We start from the raw sequence: 25,113 nt of genomic DNA, 5'->3' as shown, positions 1-25,113 counted from the left end.
TCTTCCGAGAAAATGAATTAGCAAATAAAAATTATCCCTCACAAGGAATAATAAAAAGCAGTTAATTTAGGCTTACTATAGATAAGGCAAAAATCAAATTAGTAATTCTAAATATGGGACCCTAAATCCAAAAACAAACTTTATAAAGCATTTTTGAATTCTTTTCATTGGCTTTTCTCTCCAAGTATTTTTAGGCCTATGTCTAGCAAAAAATAAATAAATAGAAGGTAATAGAAGGGTAGGACACTATTTGATATGTTTACGAGAGATATATATGTGTGTGTGTGTGTGTGTGTGTGTGTGAGACTATTTCTACGTGAAATTAATCATATATAAATTGGTTCAAGTTACTCTATACGTATATGAATTTATAGGAAACAAATATTAATCTAAAAGCAAAAAACTAAAAAGGAAACGCAATTATACAAATATTTATCATACTATATACACTTACACCGAAGAATTACATGATTAATACATCGACTTATATATAGATCAAAAAATCAATTGAAATCAAAGCATAAATTAATTAATATTGTTTGTCAAACACAATTAATTAATTGGTAACTCGTCTTAGTAGTTTTATCCTTGAAGAATTCCAAAAGGAGTTATTTTAATTGGTCTTATTTTATAATTTGTTAAATTATTTTATTATTTTAGTTATAAATTATTTAATAAATTTATTTTATTTGGTAATTAGTTTTAGTTGTTTTAACTTTGAAAATTTCCGAATTGATAACTTGCTTTAGTTGTTTAAACCTTAAAGAATTCCGAGCATATTAGGAGTTATTTAAATTGGTAACTTATTTTATTATTTGATAGATTATTTAATTTATAAATGATTTGAAACACCTTCATCCCCTTGTACTTTTAATAAAAGGGTCTCTCTCTCTCTCTCTCTCTCTCTCTCTCTATATATATATATATATATATATATAATGGTGATGTCTTACTCACTGTGGAGTAAGAAATTTTATCCACACCATGTATGGTAACCATTAGATATAATCCATCGATCATATTGCATATGTGATGGCCCAAATTTTCATAACCCGAAGCGTCAGCAAGTAACCTGAAAATTGACCCGATATCGAGTCTGAAATGCAGAAGTAAGAAAAGAGCAGAGGTTTCTTGTGACGACCCGAATTTTATCCAACCCGGTGCGTTAGCGGTGACCTGAACATAAACCCAACAATGAATCGAAATACGGATGCAAAAGGTAAAACAATGGTTTCTAGAGATACTACTTGTCTATAAGACACCAAGGTGACCCTCAATGATATCACAGAACCCAAAGAAAACAAGTGCAGAAGCGACGTTTCAAAAACGGACAAGAATGAACCTAGGGGTAAAATGGTCATTTCATAGAGAAATGGATACTACCAAGCATACCATTGGAAAGACAACAAAAAATTAATAAAAATAGACTCAAGAATGACTTGATTTGGAGTCCGGACGAAAAAGATATCAAGTCTTGAAGCTAAGAAAAGAAAACCCCTTTCCGGTTCAACCAAATCCTAATACTACCTCACTAAAACTTGAATAACTTAAGTTTCAAATGGAATCTGAAGCTCTAATTGGTACCATTGGAAAACTTATTTCGACGCGGTCAGTTTAGATTCAAGAACGGACTAATTCAGATTTAAAACAAGGAAGATATGATAATTTGAAGTCGGAGGTGTAGTGCTGAAAAAGGGACGGACGAACGCTCGTACAACGGCTACGAGCGCTCGTACGGTGCACACCCAGGGGCAAAATTCTACTGCCCCATTTGCGAGCGCTCGTCCCCATACACGAGTGTTTGTTCTGCAGACAAGCTTAGCAACTTTTGGGACTTAAAAAGTGATTTTAAGGACTTTCTGGGCATTTTTGAGAAAAACACAAAGAAAAAACCCTCCCCAAAATCATATTTTCTAGCTAACCATGCCAAAAGGAAACTTTATTTTTCATGTAATAACCCCAAAATGCCCTTATGCTCAGTTTTTGCAAAAGAAATGTGAAATGAGTCTATTGAAGGCTCAAATCACCAAGGAATGGGTTTTTCCCGGAAATAACCATGCACGCATGTGTAATATGATAAAATAGACGCGTTACAATGACCTATGGCCTCATGGCATATCATATACAAAATATGACCCTTCAATACATTAAATCACATATCTCCCATAGGCAACAATGAAGTTAAAATTAACAGACATGTCCCATAAGTGTCTTTGGCCCTTGGCCTCATTACAACACATTCTAAGAGTAACAAAAGGTGCACTTAAGTGCATATTACATAGTTTGAACAAGAAATACATATCTTGACATAACAACCAAAAAGAAGTGTGATATGCAAACATGTGCATATTCTAACATAGCAAAAATACTCCAAGTGGTCTAGCAAGTCTAAGATTGTTGTGCATCCGACAATATAGCTTCCTTACCTGAAAAACACCAGGTAATTTCGAGGTGAGTAAACAAGTTTACTCGTAGGGAATGCATAGGTTTATCTTTATACAAGGTTTGCAATTCAATACAATTTAATCCATGCTATTATAGTGACATTAAAACTTTCAACATAGCACAATGAGATGTAAATTCATAAAGTTAACAATTTGGAATTTAAATGCGAAATCAAACCAAAGTGGATACTTGGATATTGCCCGAATTAAAACCGTACTCTTGGGATCACTTTAGGGCTATTAACCCATGGATACCTTCCGCTAGTACGCATTATAGTGTAGGGCGTTCTCTATCTCCCGTACTAGAACCAAGTCCTAGCTAAGTCATGTTCTTGATAATATCCCAAGTTTTCAAAATCAACAAATAGAGCAACAAGTCATGATATGTGATAAAACACAACAAGATCCATGAATTGAATGACTAAATCATTAGAACAATAAGATAGAAATTAATTAAACTAATTAAGTAATTTCTCTAGATTTCAAGAGTTGTCCAAATGATTCCAATTAAACATATGACAAGTAGTAGCTCATGCACATGCTATATGTCAACTCAAAAATGGAATTTAAGCATGGTACAATTAAGTAGAATTTAAATCAATTTAAATCAATTAATTCATTTATTTCTTATTTCAATACAAGACATGCATACAACATGGATATCACTATAAGAACAATTAAATCACTTGGAAAATAAATTATAACACCCCCTACCTCAATAGAGAATATAATCTCTATAATCCAAGGCAACCAAGCTTAAAAATAAAAAGCCAAACAAGGGTTTTATAGAGGAGAATGAGAGGAAGGTAAAGTGTTCCAAGCTTATAAGTCTAAGGTGAGTGGAAGAGCACCAAAATGAAGAAGAAAGTTATTAACCAAGCTTTTCTCCAATGGTGGCTAAGTTAGGGTTCTTGAGAGGAAAGAGATGAAAATGAGACAAATGTGTAAACCCTAAGCTAAATGGTGGGATTCTCCACTCACTAGATACTCTTGCACTACCTCACACACACACACACTTGCAAGACTAAAGGTGAGTCATACACTTGTCAAGAATCTATGGTTCATTCCTAGGCTTAATCTCAAGTCTACACTTGTCACCATCCTATGTAAACTTCCTAGACTCAACATTGAACCTACACTTGTCAACCATCCATGCCAACAAGTGCACCAATCCTAGGCCAACAAGTGGGTGAATCTCCACCCTCCACATGTCATCATCCAAGGCATCAAAGTGTTTCCACACAAATGTCAACAAGTGGACCAATGAGAGTGTGACCCTTGTCACACTTTCCGAAAATTGCATAAAGATCCTTTTTGAAAATATCTTCCAAATTAAATTGCGAAATGGTCCCTAAGACGAAAAATAATTACTTTACTTAATTACACAAAAACCCCTCAAGTTAAGGATAATTACCAAAAAGTCATGATTTCATGCCCTTTACAAGAAAAGTACCAATTTAACATGTTTTTCTACAAAAGTAAAAATGTAGATAACGTGGAAATGAAATATCATGGACGCATGCAAAGCCGGAATCAAATCCGACCACAAAAAGTGAGGTTATGCAAGGAAAAATGAAAAATGACGAAAGGACGAAAAAGGGAAAAGACGAAAAAAGAAATTACCGAAAAAAAAGAAAAGAAGGAAAATGACCGGGTCATTACAACCTATCCCCCTTAAAGGGATTTCGTCCCCGAAATCGAATCGTACCTAAAAGAGAGAACAAATGGGGATACCGAGAGCGAACCTCCTGTTCGAGCTCCCAGGTAGCCTCCTCAACGTCGTGGTGTCTCCACAAAACCTTAACCAATAGAATGGTCTTGGTCCGCAAGACCTGCTCCCGTGAATCAAGAATCTGGACCGGACCTTCCTCACAGGTCACGTCCTCATTAACAACCACATCAGTCCATCACAAAACATGTGATGGATCTGACTCGTACTTCCTCAGCATAGACACATGAAATACGTTGTGAACCCTATCCAAGTCTGGCAGCAACGCAAAACGATAAGCAACCTCACCAACGCGTTCCAAAATCTCAAATGGTCTAATAAACCTAGGAGACAACTTGTCAGTCTGTCGAAATCTCAGAAGTCCCATCCGTGGAGAAATCTTGAGAAAGACATGGTCTCCTACCTCAAAAGACAAGGGTCGTCTCCTCCTGTCAGCATAACTCTGTTGTCTGCTCCGTGCGGTAACCAACTGCTGTCGAATCAACTTGATTTTCTCTGTAGTCTTAATAACAATGTCAGGACCCAAGGTAACGGCATCACCGACCTCGGTCCAACAAACTGGAGATCTGCAAGGCCTGCCATACAACACCTCAAAAGGTGCCATTCCAATACTGGTCTGGTAACTGTTATTGTAGGCAAACTCAACCAAAGGCAAATAGTCATCCCAATTACCACCGAAATCCAAGATACAAGCCCGTAACATATCCTCCAATATCTGAATGATGCGTTCTAACTGACCGTCAATCTGAGGATGAAATGCCGTGCTAAAATGAAGCCCCGTATCAAGAGCCTCCTGAAAACTCTGCCAAAAATGAGATGTGAACCGCGGATCCCTATCCGAAACAATGGATACAGGAACCCGTGAAGCTTGACAATCTGTCTCACATACAGTCCACTCAATCTTTCTACACTGTCTATCACTGCCATGGGTAAGAAGTGAGCCGTCTTAGTGAACCTGTCAACTATGACCCAACCGGCATCATTCCCTGCCTGAGACCTCAGAAGTCCCGTTACGAAATCTATAATGATATGCTTTCATTTCCACTCAGCCACTGGTAATGGTTGCAACAATTCTGCCGATCGCTGATGCTATGCCTTCACTTGCTGACAAGTAAGGCATCGAGTCACAAACTATGAAACATCCCGTTTCATACCTTGCCACCAAAATTGTCGCCGCAGATTGTGATACATCTTCGTACCACCAGGATGAACTGCGAGTCGAGAGTGGTGAAAATCCCGAAGAACGTCTTCACGACAAGACAAAGGAACAAACATCATCCCCTTGTACCTGAGACCACCGTCTGAATGTAAAGTCCAACCCTCTACATTCTCACCGCCTGAAATCCGAACATGGATGGCCTTCATCTCCCCATCCTCCAACTGTGCCTCAATAACTCTGCTAACAAGAGCCGGTTGAGCCACAAGGCTAAACAAAATAGTCGATGAAGCGTCCTCATAAGACTGCAAACCAAAATCTACAAGCTCTTCTAACATCTTCCATTCTGTGAATGGAAATGCTAGCAAGAGTCCCCCGTGACTTCCTACTCAATGCATCGGCCACCACATTGGCCTTACTCGGATGGTACTGTAACTCAAAGTCATAGTCCTCCATGAACTCAACCCATCTGCGTTGTATCAAGTTCAAATCCTTCTGAGAGAAGAGATACTTGAGACTCTTGTGATCGGAGAAAACCTCAAACTTCTCCCCGTACAAATAGTGTCTCCACCCTTTCAGGGCAAAGATAACTGCTGCCAACTCTAAATCATGTGTCGGATAGTTCAACTCGTGAGTCTTCAACTGTCAAGACCCATAAGAAACCACCCGTTCTGTCTGCATCAAGACACAACCCAAACCTTCCCGTGAAGCATCACAGAAGATCACATAACCCAAACCACATTCAGGAATGATCAAAACTAGAGCTGATATCAACCTGACCTTCAACTCCTGAAAAGCAAACTCACAAGCCTTGTTCCATATGAACTTGACCCCTTTGCGGGTAAGTTGAGTCATAGGTGCTGCTAAACGAGAGAAATCCCGAACAAATCTCTAGTAGTAGCTGGCTAGGCCAAGAAAACTCCGAATTTCAAACACTGTCTTCAGACATTCCCAATCCATCACTTATTCAATCTTTGACCGATCTACTGTAACACCGCCCCCTGACAAAACATGTCCAAGGAACTTCACTTCCGGTAACCAAAATTCGCATTTCTCGAACTTGGCGTACAACCGATTATCCCTAAGGATCTGCAAAATTGCTCTCATATGATACTCATGTTCCTCTACCGAAGCTGAGTATACAAAAATGTCGTCGACGAAGACCACTACGAATTTATCAAGATGGTCACTGAATACACGGTTCATCAAGTGCATAAAAGTTGCTGGAGCATTAGTCAAACCAAATGGCATCACCAGAAACTCATAATGGCCATACCATGTGCAGATGTGCAGAAAGCGGTCTTGGATACATCCTCATCCTTAATCCTCAACTGATAGTAACCTGATCTCAAATCAATCATTGAAAAGCATGTCGCTCCCTTCAATTGATCAAACAAGTCATCAATCCTAGGCAAATGATACCTGTTCTTGATCGTAGCATGGTTCAGCTTACGATAATCGATGCAAAGTCTTAAAGACCCATCCTTCTTCTTTGCAAAAAGAACCGGTGCTCCCCAGGGTGAAGCACTAGGACGAATAAAGCCCTTAGCTTTCAAATCATCCAATTGAGCTTTCAGCTCATCTAATTCTGCCGGTGCCATAGAGATTGGCGCAGTTCCAGGAATGACGTCGATGACAAAGACAACTTCCCGAAGAGGAAGTAACTCCGTCAACTCCTTTGGAAAAACATCCAGAAACTCCACAACAACCGCTGGATAAACGCGACCCAAACTGCTATCCTCGTCAGCTAACAGGCTAGCCAAGTAGGACCTGTGGCGACTCCAGTCACCAATGCTGAAAATCATCGTCGAGTGGGAATCGCTCCGATCTCCCACGAAGTGAAAACGATCTCCCGTAGGAGTGCAAATAGACACTCGCCCACGGAAGCAATCAATCGTAGCACGAAAGAAAAACAACAAGTTCATCCCGAGAATGACATCAAAACCCGTCATGTCGAAAACGACGAAATCGAACTCTAAAGTCCACCCAACTATCTCGATAGCACAACCCCGACAAACATAGTCCAAAAACACTGGACCCCAACTGGCGTGCCAACACAAAGGAAACCATCCCACTGCGTGACCTCCAGATCCAAAGAATGTACAAATGATGCAGATATGAATGAATGTGATGCACCAGTATTAACAAGAACTCTAGCCCAAGAACTGAAAACTGGAAAGATACCTCGAACTGTAGAAGTCCCAGCGAAGGTATCGACCTGTGGCAATGCGTAAACTCGTCCCTGAGCCCCCGACTGCTGAGAACTGCCCTGCTGAGCTGACTGATGTAAGGAAGCAGTAGGCATAGAACCTCTACCCGGATAAGAACCAACTAGCGGCGCCACTGGTTGTGGTGCCTGAGGTACCCTAAAACCTGACTACACAACTGCCGACTGTGCCAGTGTGGCCTGTGAACCTGTGCCACTCTGTGCCACTCTGTGCCCTGCTCCGTGGATAAGGGCAATCCTTCCTCATGTGACCAGGTTGCTTGCAATAGTTGCAAGTCCCCTGAAACCCCTTCGTCGAAGCTGTAGGCTTACTAGCCTGTGATTGACTGTTCAGTGGCTGAAGCTGTAGGCAGCGAGGCTTGATATGCCCCGGCTATTGACAATGGTGACAAATCACTCCCCAGGCTAATCCCGAAGATACAGGAACTATGGGTGCAGACCGAGCCTACTGTGACTGTCCCTGAGTGCGTGAACTGTCCCCAGCCTTAGCCTTCTTCCACTGACTCCCGAAAGATGACGGAGTATCACTGCGAGGCTGCTTATGTGAACCCCTGATCCGTAACTGATCCCGTTCATCTGCCTCAGCTACCATTGCACTTTGGACCACCTCTCTATAAGTCCTCAAATCAAGAATTGAGACACATGGCCTGATGTCAAAATGTAGTCCATCCTGAAATTTCATTGCACTTGCCTCATCTGTCGCCATCATGTCCTCGGCATAACGAGAGAGAGAAGTAAATCGTGTCTCATACTCAATGATACTCATAGTACCCTGATAAAGACCTGTGAACTGTATCCTCATGTCCCGGCTCATAGCCCTAGGAAAGAAGCGCTCGAAGAACAAACCTCTAAACTCATTCCAAGTCATCACCTCAACATTGTGGACATTGGTCATAGACCTCCACCAAATATCAGCATCTCCCATTAACATAAAAGCTGTCAAGGAGATCCTCAATCGATCTGTAGGCACTGCCATGCTATCAAGCTTGCGTACCATGAGATCTAGTCATGCCTCTGAAGTAAGCGAATCCATACTCCCTGCAAGCTGGTCGATCTTAACCCTCTGTAACTTCATGAAGTAATCCAATGCCTCATTAGCAACTAATGTCGGTGCTGGTGCCGGTACTGGAATTTGCATCCCTGCAATTTGCTGACGAAACATCTGCTGAATAGACTCTAACATTCCCAAAGCCACTCCCTGTGCAATCTGCTCCTCGTAAGTCGGAGCTCGTGGTGGATTAGGACCCGTGCCATGAACTGGAATCCTAGGCCTTCCCGGACCCCTCGTAAACTCGGTATCATCTACCTGCTCCTCAACGCCCTGACGTGAAGACTCTCCACGCGTGACAACCATGATGCTAAACGTACGCAAAGAAAGAGGTCAACAATAACACAAGTTATTATGATTGAATGCAACTCACGCTATGAATGTAGGAAACAAGAAGCATGTCAATGTATGTGACATACAATCATGCTAAAGCAGGTAAGCACATACAACATGATAAACAGATACTGAAATCTTCTAGGTACTTGAACATATAAACACATAGACATGTTATCAAACTAAGCACGTAAACATGTTATAATACTAAAACATGTTATCATAGGCATATGAATAAATCAAAGTAAACAAATAAAAGCATGATATGCACCCAAAACCCGTCGTCCTAAGGTTTTCGAACCTAAGAGCTCTGATACCACTTGTGACGACCTGAATTTTATCCAACCCGGTGTGTTAACGATGACCCGGACGTAAACCCAACAATGAATCAAAATGCGGATGCAAAAGGTAAAATAATGGTTTCTAGAGATACTACATGTCTATAAGACACCAAGGTGACCCTCAATGAGGTCACAGAACCCAAAGAAAACAAGTGCGGAAGTGACGTTTCAAAAACGGACAAGAACGAACCTAGGGGTAAAATGGTTATTTCATAGAGAAATGGATGCTACCAAGCATACCATTGGAAAGACAACAAAAAAATTAATAAAAATGGACTCAAAAATGACTTGATTTGGAGTTTGGTTGAAGAAGATATCAAGTCTTGAAGTTAAGGAAAGAAAACCCCTTTCTGGTTCAACCAAATCCTAACACTACCTCACTAAAACTTGAATAACTTGAGTTTCAAATAGAATTGAGGCCCTTATAGAACAAGAACCTGATTTGGGCCTGCAACACTACATTTTTTATGGCATCAAATTGAGGCCCCTATGGAACAAGAACCTGCACCTCATGTTGGTCCACCTCCACCCGCGATGGTACGGGAAGCCTATGACTCTTTGAGTACTCGCATGGACACGCTCCAGCTGCGAGTTGATGAAATTAGAGGTTTACTTGATACATATCAGCACTAGATTATGGAGGAGCACCAAATTTTGCGTGTGATGATCCAGTCATTTATTGACCGTGGTGGTGCAGGCCCATCTTCTTCTCACACTCCGATGGAGGATTGAGCATCTTGTTGCTCTTATTACTTTCTATTCATTCTATTTGCTATTATATTATGTTGTTTGGATATTTTTGTTTATTTCGGGACATGTTTGGCATAACATTGTGGGTGCACTTTTCGATGTGCACATATTTTGATTTCCTTCCCAATTTATAATAAAGCATGACATGTTTTCTATCGATATATATGTTTATTCTTTTATGCTTGGAACCCAGTGTATGTTGACAGATTATCAGGTACAAGTTTGGGGTAGGACACTTGGCATTCCCTACGAGATTGGATGCGTAGCTTACATGCTTTAGCACTTGGTAGTGTTATTTCCTTTTACCCTTTCTGTATGCTTAGTTTTTATACTTGTCTTTATACATTGAGGACAATATATCGTTTAAGTTTGGGGGTGTTTGGGATACAACCATTTATATGCATAATGTTGTATAGTTCATTGTCAAATTGTGGTTATAAAATATATATATATAATTCTGAAAATAAAAAAATAGGCGAATGATTTCTTGTTATTGGAATTAAGTTTGGGGGTGGGGGATTTATGTGATTAATACAGTTTATATACTTATATATGATCACAAAATGATTGAAAGTTGCTAGTATGCATGTTTAGATGAAAAATGTCCATTACATGATTTAGGCATCTTATTTTCGAGTTTTTCATCTCTAAGTGACTTCACATTGCACATTAAGCACACCGGAATTTGCATCTCCTTCCTCATGGTATTGTAAAATTGGCTCCCTTAATTAATGAGTTGAATGAAATAAATCTTCCTTGGCAATGAAAAAATAAATTTTAAAAGAATATAATAATTTACATTCCTCTAACTTTGTCAACCGAATAGCCGGACCTTGTGTCTCAATAAGCATTGAGTGTTCGCATAAAAAGGAAGATAAGTAAAGAATGTAAAATGTATGGCTTATTTGAGTTCATAGCCAAACAATCCCGAGTTATTACGCTTGTTAGATTGTTTTTACACTTAAGACCATTTGATTTGGGAGTCGTTAGCGCAACGCTCGCTACAAGGGGTAGTTAGAAAGTTTAAAGGACTTGAGCATTGCACGGCCCTCTAAATATATATATATATATATATATATATATATATATATATATATATATATATATATATATATATATAATTCATGCCTTGAAAAACTATTTCAAAAGACAAGTTAAGGAAGTGGAAGCCATGATATAAACCATGAAAGGGTTAGAATGCATTTAAATAAAATAAAATAACTATCTTCACTTCTAAAAGAAGCTTGAGATGAATTCTATTAAAAATGATATGTTGAAGGTTGTGTATGTGGACTATTTTGTTGATGCATGAATGCTGGAAATTATACAGTGTTTTGAGATATCATTGTATGCATACTTGTTGTAGTCTTTATGATAGAATCCTCCCCAATGTCATATATTCTAACTTAAAAGAATAAGACTTTTTGTTAATGTTTGTGGGTATCATTTCTGGTAAACCCTCACGAGACTTCACTCGTCCTCTAGGGATACCCAGGGGTTTAAAAGGCTTGTTGCATGTGCTAAATGCAATCATTACTCCCACAAAAGAGGGTGTGATGGCCCTAATTCTAAGAACCCGGTGAGTCAGCGAGTAACCCAAAACCTGACCCGATGTCGAGTCCAAAATGCGGAAATAAGAAAGGAGAAGAGTCTCTAGAGGTAGACACTACCTCTAAGACACAAAGTGACCTCCCAATAGATCACAAGTCTCGGGTAGAAAATGAATGTGGAAGTGAAACAACAAAGAAGGTCATTAGAAGCAATGCCACCTCTAGGACGAAGGAAGATCCTCTAACGAGGCAACGATACACAGTATAGAACCAAATGCAGAAGCTAAGGTCATAAAGGTCAAGCGGTACCATCCGGCACCGATGACAGTCAAGGTAACATGAACTAGGTTAACTAGGTCATGAACGCCATAAAGTGGTATATGCTAGGTCAAAGGTGTAGATGGAAATGACACAGGGTCCTGAGATGAAAAGGCAATGACCAAACAAAGCAAGCCAAGGCAGCAAACATTTCAGTCGACTGAAATGAAGCTCATCAAAACGGTAGTCCGAAATAAAAAGGAAGGTTTGCCGGTTGTGGCATGAAATTTCTACAAATCAAGCATGCTAACCATAAATTAAGAAGATTAGTTCACAAAAAGCTCAAGAAAATGTGAATTAGAAACCCCTACCTCTTAGGATGCAAAACCCCCAATTCTAAGCCCTAGATTCGAAAATCAAGGTTTGACCAAAAATGAAATTGCTTACACCCACTTGTAGATCTCGCTGAGCTCTCTGGTTTGCCGCTAACGGCACCCAAAAATTCCCAACGACTGATGATTAATCAAGCTTTGAAAGCTTGAGAAGAAGAAAAAGAAAAAATAGAGGCGAAGAGAGAGTGCTGCCGGGGAGAGAGAATGAGAGAGAGAAATGTGAGGCCAAAGTTTGCCTCTTGGCCACTAATATGATAGTGGTGGGTCCCACCATTATAGGGTTTTTCTTTTTAACTTTTATTTCCCACCATAATGTATATATATGTACACTAAATGTATATATATGTACACTAACCATACAAATACCACATAAAATAAAATGAATGAGGTGCAACTGGACCCAAACAAAACTCCCGTACGAAACAATTCGGGTAGCGGGTCCCACACAGGACTTTCCGATCCAGAAAACTGAAACATGCCAAAATGATGACCGGTGCATTTTCAAGAGTCCTAAACTCAATGGAATCCCCAACCAACTCACGGACACACCGAGCACACTCCATAGTGTCTGACACGTAAAACGAGAAAAGACGAAAATGCTCTCAAAAAATCAGAAAATTCCCGAAAATGAAAAATGGCGAAAATCGGAAACATTACAAGAATGCCTAAGCAACTCCAAAATTATCTTCAAGGTTACCTCTCAAAGATCAAAAAGCAACCCATCCCTCGTATCAATTTTTCATTAAAACATCTCCCATCTTCTGCTAGTTGGATTCTACACAAGCACCCCAAGACCCCATCTCTTGCCTTTAATAAAAAACATACCGAAGACCACCGCGAAAATGATCATGGTGCAGCAACAGTTTCTGCTACATTTTTTGATATTGATCGGTTTTTGCATGAGAATTTCAAGTCATTGTATCACCTGACCTACATTCACCATAGCCATCACAAACTGCATTTATACATGGTAGAAGAATCACTGGTGTTATTCTTCTTGCACAAGAACTCACGAGGGGTTACCACAATTCAAACCTAGCCCCTAGGTGTGCATGGAAAGTTGATCTAAAGAAGGAATTTGACAGTGTGAATTGTAAATTTCTAATTGATACACTCACTTTACTTGGATACCCAGTAAAGATCATCATGTGGATTCAAACTTGCATCACCTCACACATTCACCATAGCCATCAATGGTGAGCTTCATGGATATTTCAATGGTGTCAAGGGACTTAGACATGGTGACTCTCTATTCCCATCACTTTTTTGTCTTGTCAATGGAGGTAATCTCATGCATTATCAGGAAAAACGTCATAAAAAATAGGTCCTTTAAGTATCACTGGAGATGTATAGCTGTGGGACTCATTCACCTAACATTTGTTGATTACCTTATACTCTTTTGCCATGGAGATATTGCCTTAATCTCCACTAAAAAATTAGCACTTGACCTATTCTCATCAATCTCTAGCCTATCTATTGACCCATCAAAGAGCTCAGTGTTTTTCTCTGGGCTGGACTACTCAAATAAACTCATGATGTCCACATTCTTGGGAGTTGACATAGGAGCACTGCCTATCAAACACTTAGGGGTGCGCCTCATCTCAACAGGCCTTAAAGTTATTGGTTGCAACATCCTTATTGACAAGATCACTGCAAGAGTGAACCACTGGGCATCTAAAAGTCTCTCATATGCAGGCAGATTGGTCCTTATAAAATCAGTTTTAATTTCCACACAAACGTATTGGTCCAAAATTTTCATCCTTCCAAAGAAGGTAATTGATGACATCAACACCTTACTGAGGAGATTCTTATGGTCTGGACCTAAGATGAAGAAATCTGGATCTAGAATTACATGGGGGTCAGTCTGTAAATCTAAAGTTGAAGGTTGGCTACGGTTACCAAACTTAGAGACAGCCAATAAGGCTGCCATTCTAAAACATATTTGGAGCCTTAAAACAGGTAGCAGTCAAAGAATTTGGGTGCTATGGTGCAGGTCATACCTCTTCAATGACTGTAATTGTGGACAGTGAAAATTCCACAAGTGTGCTCATGGAGTTAGAAGAAAATTCTACAATTGAGGGTTCTTGCTAGGAAGATGATAAAGCACAAAGTGATGAATGGCGACAACACCTTTTTCTGGGCATTCGCACAACAGTTATCTTCCATCATCCCTCAGCTTTTACTGCTTCCATCTCTAGACATTTCATCATCACACAAAATCATTTGGAGTGCAAGTCCCAATGGAGATTACTCACTCAAACATACCCTATATGCACTCTCTCCCGAACCCTCAATGCTAACTGGTCACAACTGGTATGGGATTCAATTGCCATTCTAAGGCAAAAAAAAAATGATTCTTTGGATTGCTATACAGAATCGATTGCCAACCTTGGATAGCAAGATCATGTCAAAAATTGTGCCCAAAGTCTGTCTCCTCTGCTCTTCCAAACCGGAATCACACTCGCACCTATTCTTTGATTGTGAGTTTATTGCACCAATATGGAGATTCATACAACATAGATGCAGATGTTACACAAGAAGTGATAATTCGCCCCAATTTGTCATTTGGACAAGTCAACAATGGGTTAACAGAAACCCTAGAATCATGCTCTACAATTGGCTCTTACAGTCATGATCTACACTACATGGCAAGAAAGGAATAATAAACTTTACAAGAACCAACCTTCATCACAATCAAAGATGCTGAAGCTTGTTGCCCATTGCAGGATCACTCAAAATTTCGAAGAAAGAAACTATTTCTACACTTGCATAGGAATGAAGCCTGATTGCTACTCCTCTCCGGCCACCGCCATGACCTCCGGACTGATTGTGCGGGTGATTCGTGTCATCATCAGCTTCGGTTGATCACCGGAAGGAGAACTTACATCCATTGCTAACTGCTACTGAACAGTTATCAACGGATGTTCATTGATTGCTAGGGATAATCGTTCTAGATGGGGATGGGTTTGGGTTCACTCTTGTGTCCATGGCCTTGGGCCTTACTGTTAATACATAATCTTTTGGGCCGCCTGTTGTTAGGCTGTCTTGGTCAATCGGTCATGTACATTCTTTTACATATATAATATTGTTTAAACATTTGAAAAAACAACAACAACAACAACAACAACAACAACCGAGATCATTCACTGCTTTAACCATCATTTAGGCATCTCCTCAAAAAATGACCTAATCAATATTCCATTATGAAGTTACGAGAATTGCCCTTCTAAGAACGACTATATTTGATTACCGTTTCACTCTCACCTTTCGAAAGGAAGACGAGTTAAATATTAACTTCAACAAAATTTGAAGGAGGGGATTCCACCGCATCTTACTAAATAAGCCTTCTGATCTAAAAATATATATATAGATAATTTTAAAAGAGTTACAACAAATTATCAAAATCGAGTCACAACAATATATCTATATCAACCTCATTCCACCATTTTATTTTGAAAAATTCAATCGTTACGAACTTTCCAAATCTGCCAATGTACTGAGGTAAGCTGCAATTCCTCCCTTCAAAGCCCACCCATTCGGACATTTGTCCCAATGAGATCCAGTCCCATTTGCAATGGCCCACAGCCAGATCACCTATCTTAATGAGGAAATTTGCCACGCTTGAACAGCTAATGTCATTACTTCATAATGGTGGATATGGGCACTTTTGAAACTCTCACGAAGGTTAATCACCAAAAATTGAAGAAAGAAAAAACTTCCAATAACTTCTCATTGAAGACAACCTTACTAGATACCAATGAATCAATGTAATTCAATCCAAAAACTCCATCCACATGAACATTAATAGTAGTAATTTATATATCTTTATATTCACCAACCTAAAGACTAATAAAAATTGAAGAAAAAACTTCCAATAACTTCCCATTGAAGATAATTTTACTAAATACGAATGAATCAATGTAATTCAATCCAAAAACTCCATCCATATGAACATTAATAGTAGTAATTTATGTAACTTTATATTCACCAACCTAAAGGCTAATAAAATTTAGAAAAATCACATTAATTGTGTCCACTTAACAACCTCTTCACAACCAATTCTTACCTCAATAATTATCAAAAATAAAAATAAATAAATACAAAATCTTACCTCAATAATTATCAAAAATAAAATAAATAAATACAAAATCTTAACTCAACAATGCCCAAAAACATTTCTTATTAAATTCAAAATCTACAATAAAATTGTCAAAATCTTACAAAATGGAGAGGCATAAATCCCCTTCATTTAAGTACCTATCTCTCTAGCTTAAATGCTCAATGAAAGCGTTTTCCAATACATTTATTTTTTACTTTCCTTGAAAATTTATATATATATGATATCATATATGACCAACCCATCTCTATAGTTTTCACACAAAACCAACATAGTGAACACAGGGCCAACTAGAGAATGCCTAAGCAACTCCAAAAGTCTCTTCAAGGTTACCTCTCAAAGATCAAAAAGCAACCAATCCCTCATATCAATTTGCCATCAAAACATCTCTCATCTTCTGCTAGTTGGATTCTACAAAAGTGCAAGCACCCCAAGACCCCATCTTTTTCCATTGATAAAAAACAAACCGAAGACCACCGCGAAAATGATCATGGTGCAGCAACAGTTTCAGCTACACTCTCTGATATTGACCGGTTTTTGCATGAGAATTTCAAGTCACTGTATCCGAAGAACGACGTTGACGATGAGGAAGAAGATGGTCATGGTGATGAAGAATCGGGTGGGTTTTTGTTCGACTCGCCTAGGTTTATTGATCCACCACCGGATCTCTGTCACTCTCACCGGTTTTTCGTACCATCCAACTCATCAAGATCACTCGTAGAGGGAACCGGAACAAGCACAACCATGTCCGAGGCCATGGGGTCAAGCTCCACCACCTCAAGTTTTCCCCAAAATGATGCAACATGTGATGGTGCTGATGTTAATGAAGTAAAGGGTTTTGATGACTTCATTTCTGTGTTAACCTACTCTACGAGTCCATGCCACGATTTTCGACTCTCCATGCAGGAGATGATTGAAGCAAGATTGGACCAGCATGGAAAGGTTGATTGGGAATTCATGGAAGAGCTTTTGTTTTGTTACTTCAACTTGAATCACAAGAAGTCACACAAGTATATAATAAGTGCTTTCGTCGACCTGGTCATCGTTTTACGTGCAAACTCCGGTGAACTTCCGGTGAGATTGCGTCAACTGCGATCCACAGGCGAAAGGAGGAAGAAAAGGGAAGTTGCAACGCGTGAGATTTGATTTAATCATGGACTTGAGAAGAAAGAATTTTAAGGGCAATGCAAGCAATATTAATGGTGTAGGATCACGTGCAATCCATGCATTTAAAATACATACATGATGTTATATATAGGTAATCTTCAAGGAAAAACACTATTGTGTTTTTTTTTTTTTTCAAGGTAAATAAGGAAAAACACTTTGTTTATAATAGTTTTAGTCGCATTTTCCTTTAATAAGATATTTCAATTGCATTGTTTGTAACAACCATCTTTTGTTTACATACAAACATATCAACCACATATACGTCTTACTTATCGAGATAATTTTTTGAGATACGTAAAAAGAATCAATGAATCATCTAAAACATCTTTCAATTTGGTGTGTAAATATAAAAAACTCGCGACTCTAATCATGAGAGAGCTCAGTTAAAACATTATCTTTCTTTTTAAAGCTAGACAACCAGTTTTATACTGTCACGGCCTGCAAATTCTGTAGATCAAATTCATTTTTGCTCATCAAAGGTTCCCCAAGTATCTGTACTGAGAATTTCTTTATACACATTGAGCAGCTTATACAACCGTTAAATTTTCACTTTTCACTTCTGGTATCCGAAGACCGTTAGCCGAAAGAATCAAATATCTTGTTTAAATAATTACTGCAGTAAGTAAAACCTATTTACAAGACAAAAGAAACAAATGAATTCTGGATCCACAAATTCTTTATCAGAATTTATAAGAAAGCATGCTAAACTTTTAGCTCCTGTTACATAACACTACAAGAGGGGCACCTTCGATTGCCACTGCCATTGCCATTCTTAGATTGAGCTCAATCGTCTTCAGCATTACTTCGCTCCTTTCTCGTAAAGTTATGGAAGGCTAAAAGTCTCTTGCAGCAAGAATGCTGAGAAAGCTGAAGGTAAGGGCTTGCTTTACATCTTTCTCGGCTACATACGTAAATTCTATCTACTTGTTAGTAGGGGGCAACTTCAATTTCAAGCAAAAACTTCATATTTGTAAAACGCACTGGCAGCGTCTCATAGCACAAGGCAAGAAATGTTTCTCAAGCCTCCTTCGCAGTTTAAATTAAATTAAACCAAATAAACTATCATGTCGAGGTTGCAATTTGTTTTTCCTTTTCCTTTTTATTTATTTTTTCTTGAAAGCACGAATTAAAGATTTTCTGTTCAAACATCACCACTCAGATGCCCTGCAAATCAAGATAATGTTGTTATAATTTCAAGATGCACGCTGAAAATTAACAATTATTTCAAGGGACTTACACGATCAACCACACGTAGAGGATCCTTTAGGAGTGTCAGGCGAGTTTGTCTCAGAGTTATTGAGCCTCTCCAATGATTTATGCTGCAACATAAAGAATGAAAATATGGCTGCCCTCCTTAATGAGATGCACAAGAAGAAAAATGACGGACAAAAAACAATAATTTTTAACTGGATAATTCCTTCAATATTCAATTTTGTCCAGCCCTGACTGGATAATTCCTTCAATATTCAATTTTGTCCAGCCCTGACCTTTCACATCAGTTGCCCCTTATGCCTTAATCTTTGATTTGTTGCTACGGAAATTGTTTTCTTTATCCAGCCAAAAATAAAGAAAACAGCAACAATAGTTACTAACTGGAAAATTCCTTCAATATTCTTTTAAGCTTGGTTTGTTGTTACAGATATCGTTTCCAGTAGACAGTTCATTCTCAAAGAAATTAACTTGCAATGTTGTCAGGCATATAGATGAAAGCCACGGCAGATCTAGTAGATGGACACCGCCATGAATGAACGAACAGCTGGAGAGAATCTGGGAGATAGTTGTTTCAGGTTCATGGCTCTCCTATGCATGATTGAAAATTTTAACATGCTTTTCAGATTGTGCTATGGTACAATAGTCTACATCAAATTAGTCCTTTATCACGTCAGATATCTAATTCATACTCTGCTCTGCTCACCATATTACTTCTGTTAGGAACTTAATACATGCCGTCTCTTGTAGTTCATGGACTAAAAATGAAGCACTCGGAATTTTAAACAACATAATATATATGTATATACACAATTACTAGGGGGGATGTTTCTTACATTCACATCAGCTGCATCTTCAATTGTTTTAAGATACTGCTCATATAAAGAATGATATTTTGCAGGGATATAATCCTTGAATCTGTCAACAACGACAACAAATGATTGAGATCTGGGGAACCTATGATAATTGAATGCAATTTTTCATAAAGATAAATTTATTGAACACAAAAAGGAAATTCATGACAAGGAGATAACGGAGTTATAGGAAATATATATATAAACAACAGAACAAAATGTAAAACATTATAAACTAAAGAGTACTTTCAGCCTCAAATCTATCAGACTGGCAATATGAAAGGTTTTGAAGAAGAACTAAGTTTATTACACACTAAGGTTGAGGACCTTCAGGTCAGTTCCACAAAAAACAATTAATTTGAGAAGTTCTATAAAAATGACATCCCAGCAAGCAGCAACATTGTGAAGGCAGTAATGACAAGGAAACCCCTCTATGTTTTTTGATGAGTTGGAACTCTTCCCACCTTTACAGATGTAAAAAGGAAAGAACTCAAACTGCTTTTTTGAAAAATAAAATAAAAAATCCCAGTTTCAGCTAATTTATTACAACTTAAAAAAATTTTATAGGGTGGCTTAGAAATTAACAACACTACATTTTTTATGGCGTCAAATGGTAGGCAGTGAAGCAATAATATACCCACAGGGCCACAGAATGAACACGGCGTAATAAAATACTGGGATAGATTATTGGCAAGGCAAGGATGGATGGAACACAGGCTAGATTCACTAGTTGAAAACTATGTGAGTAGAAGTTGTCTAAAATAATTTGCTGATGTCCAACATTGAATGACGAAGAATCTGGGTGAAGGTTGAAAGTGAAAACATGAAGGCCTAAAGTCGAATAGAAGATCCAGCATTAACTAGAGCTAATTGCAAAAAAATAATTAATGGGTCAACCTGAAGAAATTAAGATAAGGATTTGCTTAATTGAGTTGACTATATTCACTCCATCTTACATAATAGAAAAGGGGAATAGGCATTGGTAACCAAGGAAGGGCGCATTTGAATTATCGAGTGCTGACTGCTGACTTAAACTGCATAGGAAGAAATACTAAAACCATTTGCTACTAAATGCATGATGAATTTATATGTTCTCTTTTTGGTTTTATTTTTTCTAAAAAATGGAGAGCATGTTCAGAAAGAGGCAGCCCAAATTTATGATTAAAATTCATCTTTGATCAACGAATCCAGAAACAACATGCTTCTAAGAAGGGGGAAAAAAAAGAAAAAAAAAAAAGAAAGTATTATTAAATCCAGCAAAAATTAAGATAACTTAACATAGTGGAACAAATAAAAGATGCAGAATGCGTTGTGTATTTACGCTGAAGTATCCATCATGTAATGTAACAGTATCAGTATTAATTACTTCAAAATTGCTTCAACTTTCTACTGAACATATTAATTATAAACAATAATATGGAAAAACTGAACTTGCATAAATACTAAATGGTGTAATGACTAAAAGACTCCAATCACAGAGAAAGCAGCATAGCATAATAATTGAGGTGCTGCAACCACAGAGTGCAGCAGTTGAATTTATGTTACCCTTAATTTCTGAGGAACTCAACTAATGAATATGAACAACTCATGAACAAAGAATACTGATTACCCTGCAGCAAGAATGGTCACTAATATTTTAGATTATAGAACTATAGATAGCACTATATACCTTTGAAAAAGATAGAGCCTATCTGGAGAAGAGAATAGTCTGGCAATGGATTGTAAAACATGACCTATCTTCATTGCCTTAGACCTAAGCGCCTTCATAAAACCCACAAATTCTTTATATTCAGCATCAGTAAGCTTCCCTTGAACCTGTAAGTGTTAAAACTTTAACAAATATCCTTAATCTAATTTGCTATTTGAAACGCAAAATAACGAAACTATACAACATAGCAGTAATAGTTCTTACAACTTCAATGGAAAGGTACAAGAAACCTGCTCCCAGTTACAGACACTTGAGTTCAAATTTATAAATATTAATAAAAAATGAAAAGGCAAAACTTGAAGAGAACATGCGTAGGAAAAAGGAATAGCCTGACATCACATATAAGGTATTGCTCAAACTTCTTCACCACCGGTTAATATTATTCCATATATATATTTTGACAAGTCATCTATATAAATAGTACCAACTTCAAAACTTAAAAATAAACTTCCAGCTTAAAAATGACACGAGCCATTTTGTCATCTGTTCATGAGCCAAACAAGCTAAGCATGGTGCGTGTTTATTAGGTAAGCTTGAAAATGGGGCTTTAGCATGGCCCATTAAGCTTATTGAATGAGCCTAATATAGGTCAAAGCCCAAGCCTCACTTGCTGCTCTAATATGTAATTATCCAACAAACCCGAATATTTTTCTTTTCTTAATATTTTGATATTGAAAATCATCCTTTCCACATTGGTTCCATCCCATGTTTCATATCAATACACGGGAACATCTTTTAACTGATTCCATTGCTGATACTGTACGTGCCTAACATTTTCCCTTCATATTCGTCTTAGGTTTTTGTAAGTTTCTCACAAAAGCACAAAACATTTTGAAAGCACTTTATAGTTTATAGGAACTTCTAGATTTGGGGAATCCATAAAGAGTATCAAGAAAACATTTGAAAGCTTCAGCTGTCAAACATTTCCCAGATGTTCTTTAATGTTCCCCATACATTTTCCATTTAATATGTTCCTACATTTTATGTTCAGACATTTTCTTAAGACATCTTATTTGTCATTATACATATTTTATAAGATTCCTTTTACATTATTCTGAAGTTTCATACACATTTTTTGGACATAGATCCTCTCATGTTCCTCTTTTTGTCCCGCGTTGTAGAAGAAATAAAAAAAGAAGAAAAATGAGAGAATTGTATAAAAGCTTGAATGAGATAAATCACTCATTCACAACCCTAGTATTTATAGATAAAAAGAGCATATGCTCGTATTACAAGAAAGGAAATTAAATCAAATCACAGAATATTCTATTATGGCATATTCTATAGCATAATCAAATCTCTACTAATACGGTAAGTCATTCCATAAAACGCGGCTATCATATCTGCTAACACTCCCCCTCAAGTTGGTGCATGGATATCTGAAACGCCCCAACTTGGACACTGACACCCTTTGTAAGAATGTCTTCAAGCTGCTAAGAGCTTGTGACAAATGAAGTGCAAATTCGACCAAAGATGATCTTCTCTCGAATGTACTGACGGTTCACCTCTATATGCTTAGTCCTGTCATGCTGAACGGGATTTGCTACTATGCTAATGGCAAACTTGTTGTCGCAATAAAGTAAGAATGGAAGTGACACTGGAAGACACAAGTTTGTCATCAAGGTTTTCAGCCATAGCAACTCACATACCCCAAGAGTCATAACCCTATACTCTGCCTCTGCACTAGCTCGCAAGACAACATCCTACTTCTTACTGCGCCAAGTAACCAAGTTACCACCAATAGTGGTACAATAGCCCGAAGTTGACCTCCCATCTAAAATTGATCCTGCATAATCAGCATTTGTCCAAGCCTAAACACATAAGTGACCATGATTGGCAAACAAAATACCATGGCCCAGACACCCTTTTAAGTTGCGAAGGATCCGAATAGCTGCATCAAGGTGAGGAGAGTGTATGAATTGACTCACGACACTCACGGCATAAGCAATGTCAAGTTGAGTCATGGATAAATAGATGAGCTTCCCCACAAGTCATTGATACTGACCAACAACCACCCCCCCCCCCCCCCCCCCCCCCGGGCGCTGGTGGCGGAATCAACCAACCGATAATTTTGCTTAATCAAAGTATCAACAAGACGAGCGCCAAGCTGACCAGAAGCAAAAAGCAAGTCAAGAACATATTTGCGTTGAGAGATGAAAATGCCAGCCTTAGAGCGAGCCACCTCAATGCCCAAGAAGTACCGAAGGGGACCAAGATCCTTAATCTCAAACTGACGGCCAAGATAGCTCTTAACCTCAGCAATTCTGGTAGTATCATCTCCGGTAACAACAATATCATCGACATACACAATGAGAGTAATTGTCTTACCGCCTAAATGACGTAAGAACAAGGTATGATCAGCTGCACCCTGATGGAAACCAAACTTGAGAATGGCAGTGCCAAAGCAATCAGACCAAGCTCGAGGAGACTACTTAAGGCCATATAGGGAACGATGAAGACAATAGACCATACCAGAATGAGCAGGAGAACGAAAGCCCAGAGGGGGAACCATATACACCTCCTCCTGCCAATCACTATTGAGAAAGGCGTTCATGACATCTAACTGAAATAGAGGCCAAGATCGAATCGTAGCAAAGGAAAATAATACACGGATGGTATTCATCTTGGCAACAGGGGCAAAAGTCTCCTGATAATCTATGCCATAAGTCTACGTAAACCCTTGGCAACCAACCGGGCCTTGTAATGAGCAACCCATCTGGATTATGCTTAACTTTAAACACCCAACGATAACCCACAGCCTTTCATCCAATAAGAAGCGGAACCATTTCCCAAATCCGATTTTTCTCAAGTCCTTGTAGTTCTTTTGTTAGAGCATCACGCCATTAAGGTTATGCTAGTGCATCTGCAACACTAGAAGGAAAAGGAATCGAGGCAACATAAACAAGAAAACTCCAATAGGAGGGTGAGAGAGCACAATCAGAAACAAGATTAGAAATAGGGTCTGTACAAGAATGTTTACCCTTTCAAAGAGCAATGGGACGATCATCAAGCGAAACAATAGTTTGAGAAGGTGGAGCTGGTGCCGAAGGAACAGGGCAGTCGATCGTGGGCGTAGAAGCTTGTACCTGTTGTCTTCGACTATAAACCTGTGGAAAAGGAACAATTCCCCCGCTAGAGGAGTATCACGGGGAGGAATCATAGAAGACGAAACGGGTAAAGGTAAAGGAGTTGGAGACAAGAAGGTGATCATCAATTATATTCAATGGGAACCATTCAATTTGACAACCAATTGAACCACTATAGAATGGTGTATGCTCAAAGAAAGAAACATCCATGAATATAAAACACCAACGACTGGGAGGATGGTAACACCTATAACCTTTTTGAGAGTGAGAATAGCCCAAAAACACACTTTAAAGCCTTAAGGTCAAGCTTTGTACGAGTCTGTCCCAACTACTGAACAAAGCACACACTCGAAGACTCGCGGAGGAATAAAAAAAATAGATGAATTGGGATTTAAGATTGAGAATGGGGCTGCAAAGTTAAGAACCCTACGAGTCCTATTAATGATGTAAACAGCTGTAAGAACTACATCTCCCCAAAATGAGTAGGGAACATTCATGCCAATGCAGAGCAAGATGTGGCGATTCTTTCTCTCAAAACAGCCCTTCTGTTGAGGGGTTTTAACATTAGACATCTGATGCTCAATCCCAAATTTTGTACATAACCATTGTACCTCCCCATAAGTGTACTCCGTACCATGGTCAGATCTGAATTTTTTAATGGTATGACCATATTGAGTCTGAACCATTGTTATAAAATCTTTAAAAATAGTGTACACCTCATTTTTTGTTTTCATAAGATAAACC

General features: G+C 38.5%; 2 protein-coding genes and 1 long non-coding RNA gene across 4 annotated transcripts in view; 1 reads left to right on the top strand and 2 right to left on the bottom strand.

Annotated features, from left to right (window-relative positions):
- Positions 1 to 2,116: 2,116 nt before the first annotated feature.
- On the bottom strand, positions 2,117 to 15,260 carry LOC132285950 (uncharacterized). The gene is made up of 2 exons (XR_009472641.1): positions 14,912 to 15,260; positions 2,117 to 2,426 (listed from the first exon to the last, which is right to left on the bottom strand). It is a non-coding gene; the product is annotated as an uncharacterized LOC132285950 (long non-coding RNA).
- A 1,382-nt stretch (positions 15,261 to 16,642) lies between these two features.
- Positions 16,643 to 17,491, top strand: LOC132280898 (transcription repressor OFP14-like). Its single transcript, XM_059782656.1, has one exon. The coding sequence runs from the start codon at positions 16,643 to 16,645 to the stop codon at positions 17,489 to 17,491; it is 849 nt and encodes a 282-aa protein (XP_059638639.1).
- A 548-nt stretch (positions 17,492 to 18,039) lies between these two features.
- LOC132283978 (regulator of telomere elongation helicase 1 homolog) overlaps positions 18,040 to 25,113 on the bottom strand; it is a 46,665-nt gene continuing 39,591 nt past the window's right edge. Inside the window, exons 22-25 of one of the 2 annotated variants that reach the window (XM_059786037.1) lie at positions 21,245 to 21,390; positions 19,558 to 19,639; positions 18,750 to 18,831; positions 18,040 to 18,676 (exon numbers count right to left, since the gene is read on the bottom strand). In XM_059786037.1, the coding sequence (XP_059642020.1) occupies positions 18,754 to 18,831; positions 19,558 to 19,639; positions 21,245 to 21,390 (306 nt within the window). In that variant the 3' untranslated portion in view covers positions 18,040 to 18,676; positions 18,750 to 18,753. The remainder of the gene's footprint in view (positions 18,677 to 18,749; positions 18,832 to 19,557; positions 19,640 to 21,244; positions 21,391 to 25,113) is intronic. The other variant, XM_059786038.1, reaches the window with a different exon arrangement.

Source organism: Cornus florida, unplaced genomic scaffold (assembly GCF_030987335.1).
Source record: "Cornus florida cultivar Cherokee Brave unplaced genomic scaffold, ASM3098733v1 CherokeeBrave_3.0.0_Hap2_Chr11, whole genome shotgun sequence".
Taxonomy (NCBI): Eukaryota; Viridiplantae; Streptophyta; class Magnoliopsida; order Cornales; family Cornaceae; genus Cornus; species Cornus florida.
Note: the sequence above shows the minus strand (reverse complement) of the source record. Positions and strands in the feature narration are given on the sequence as shown.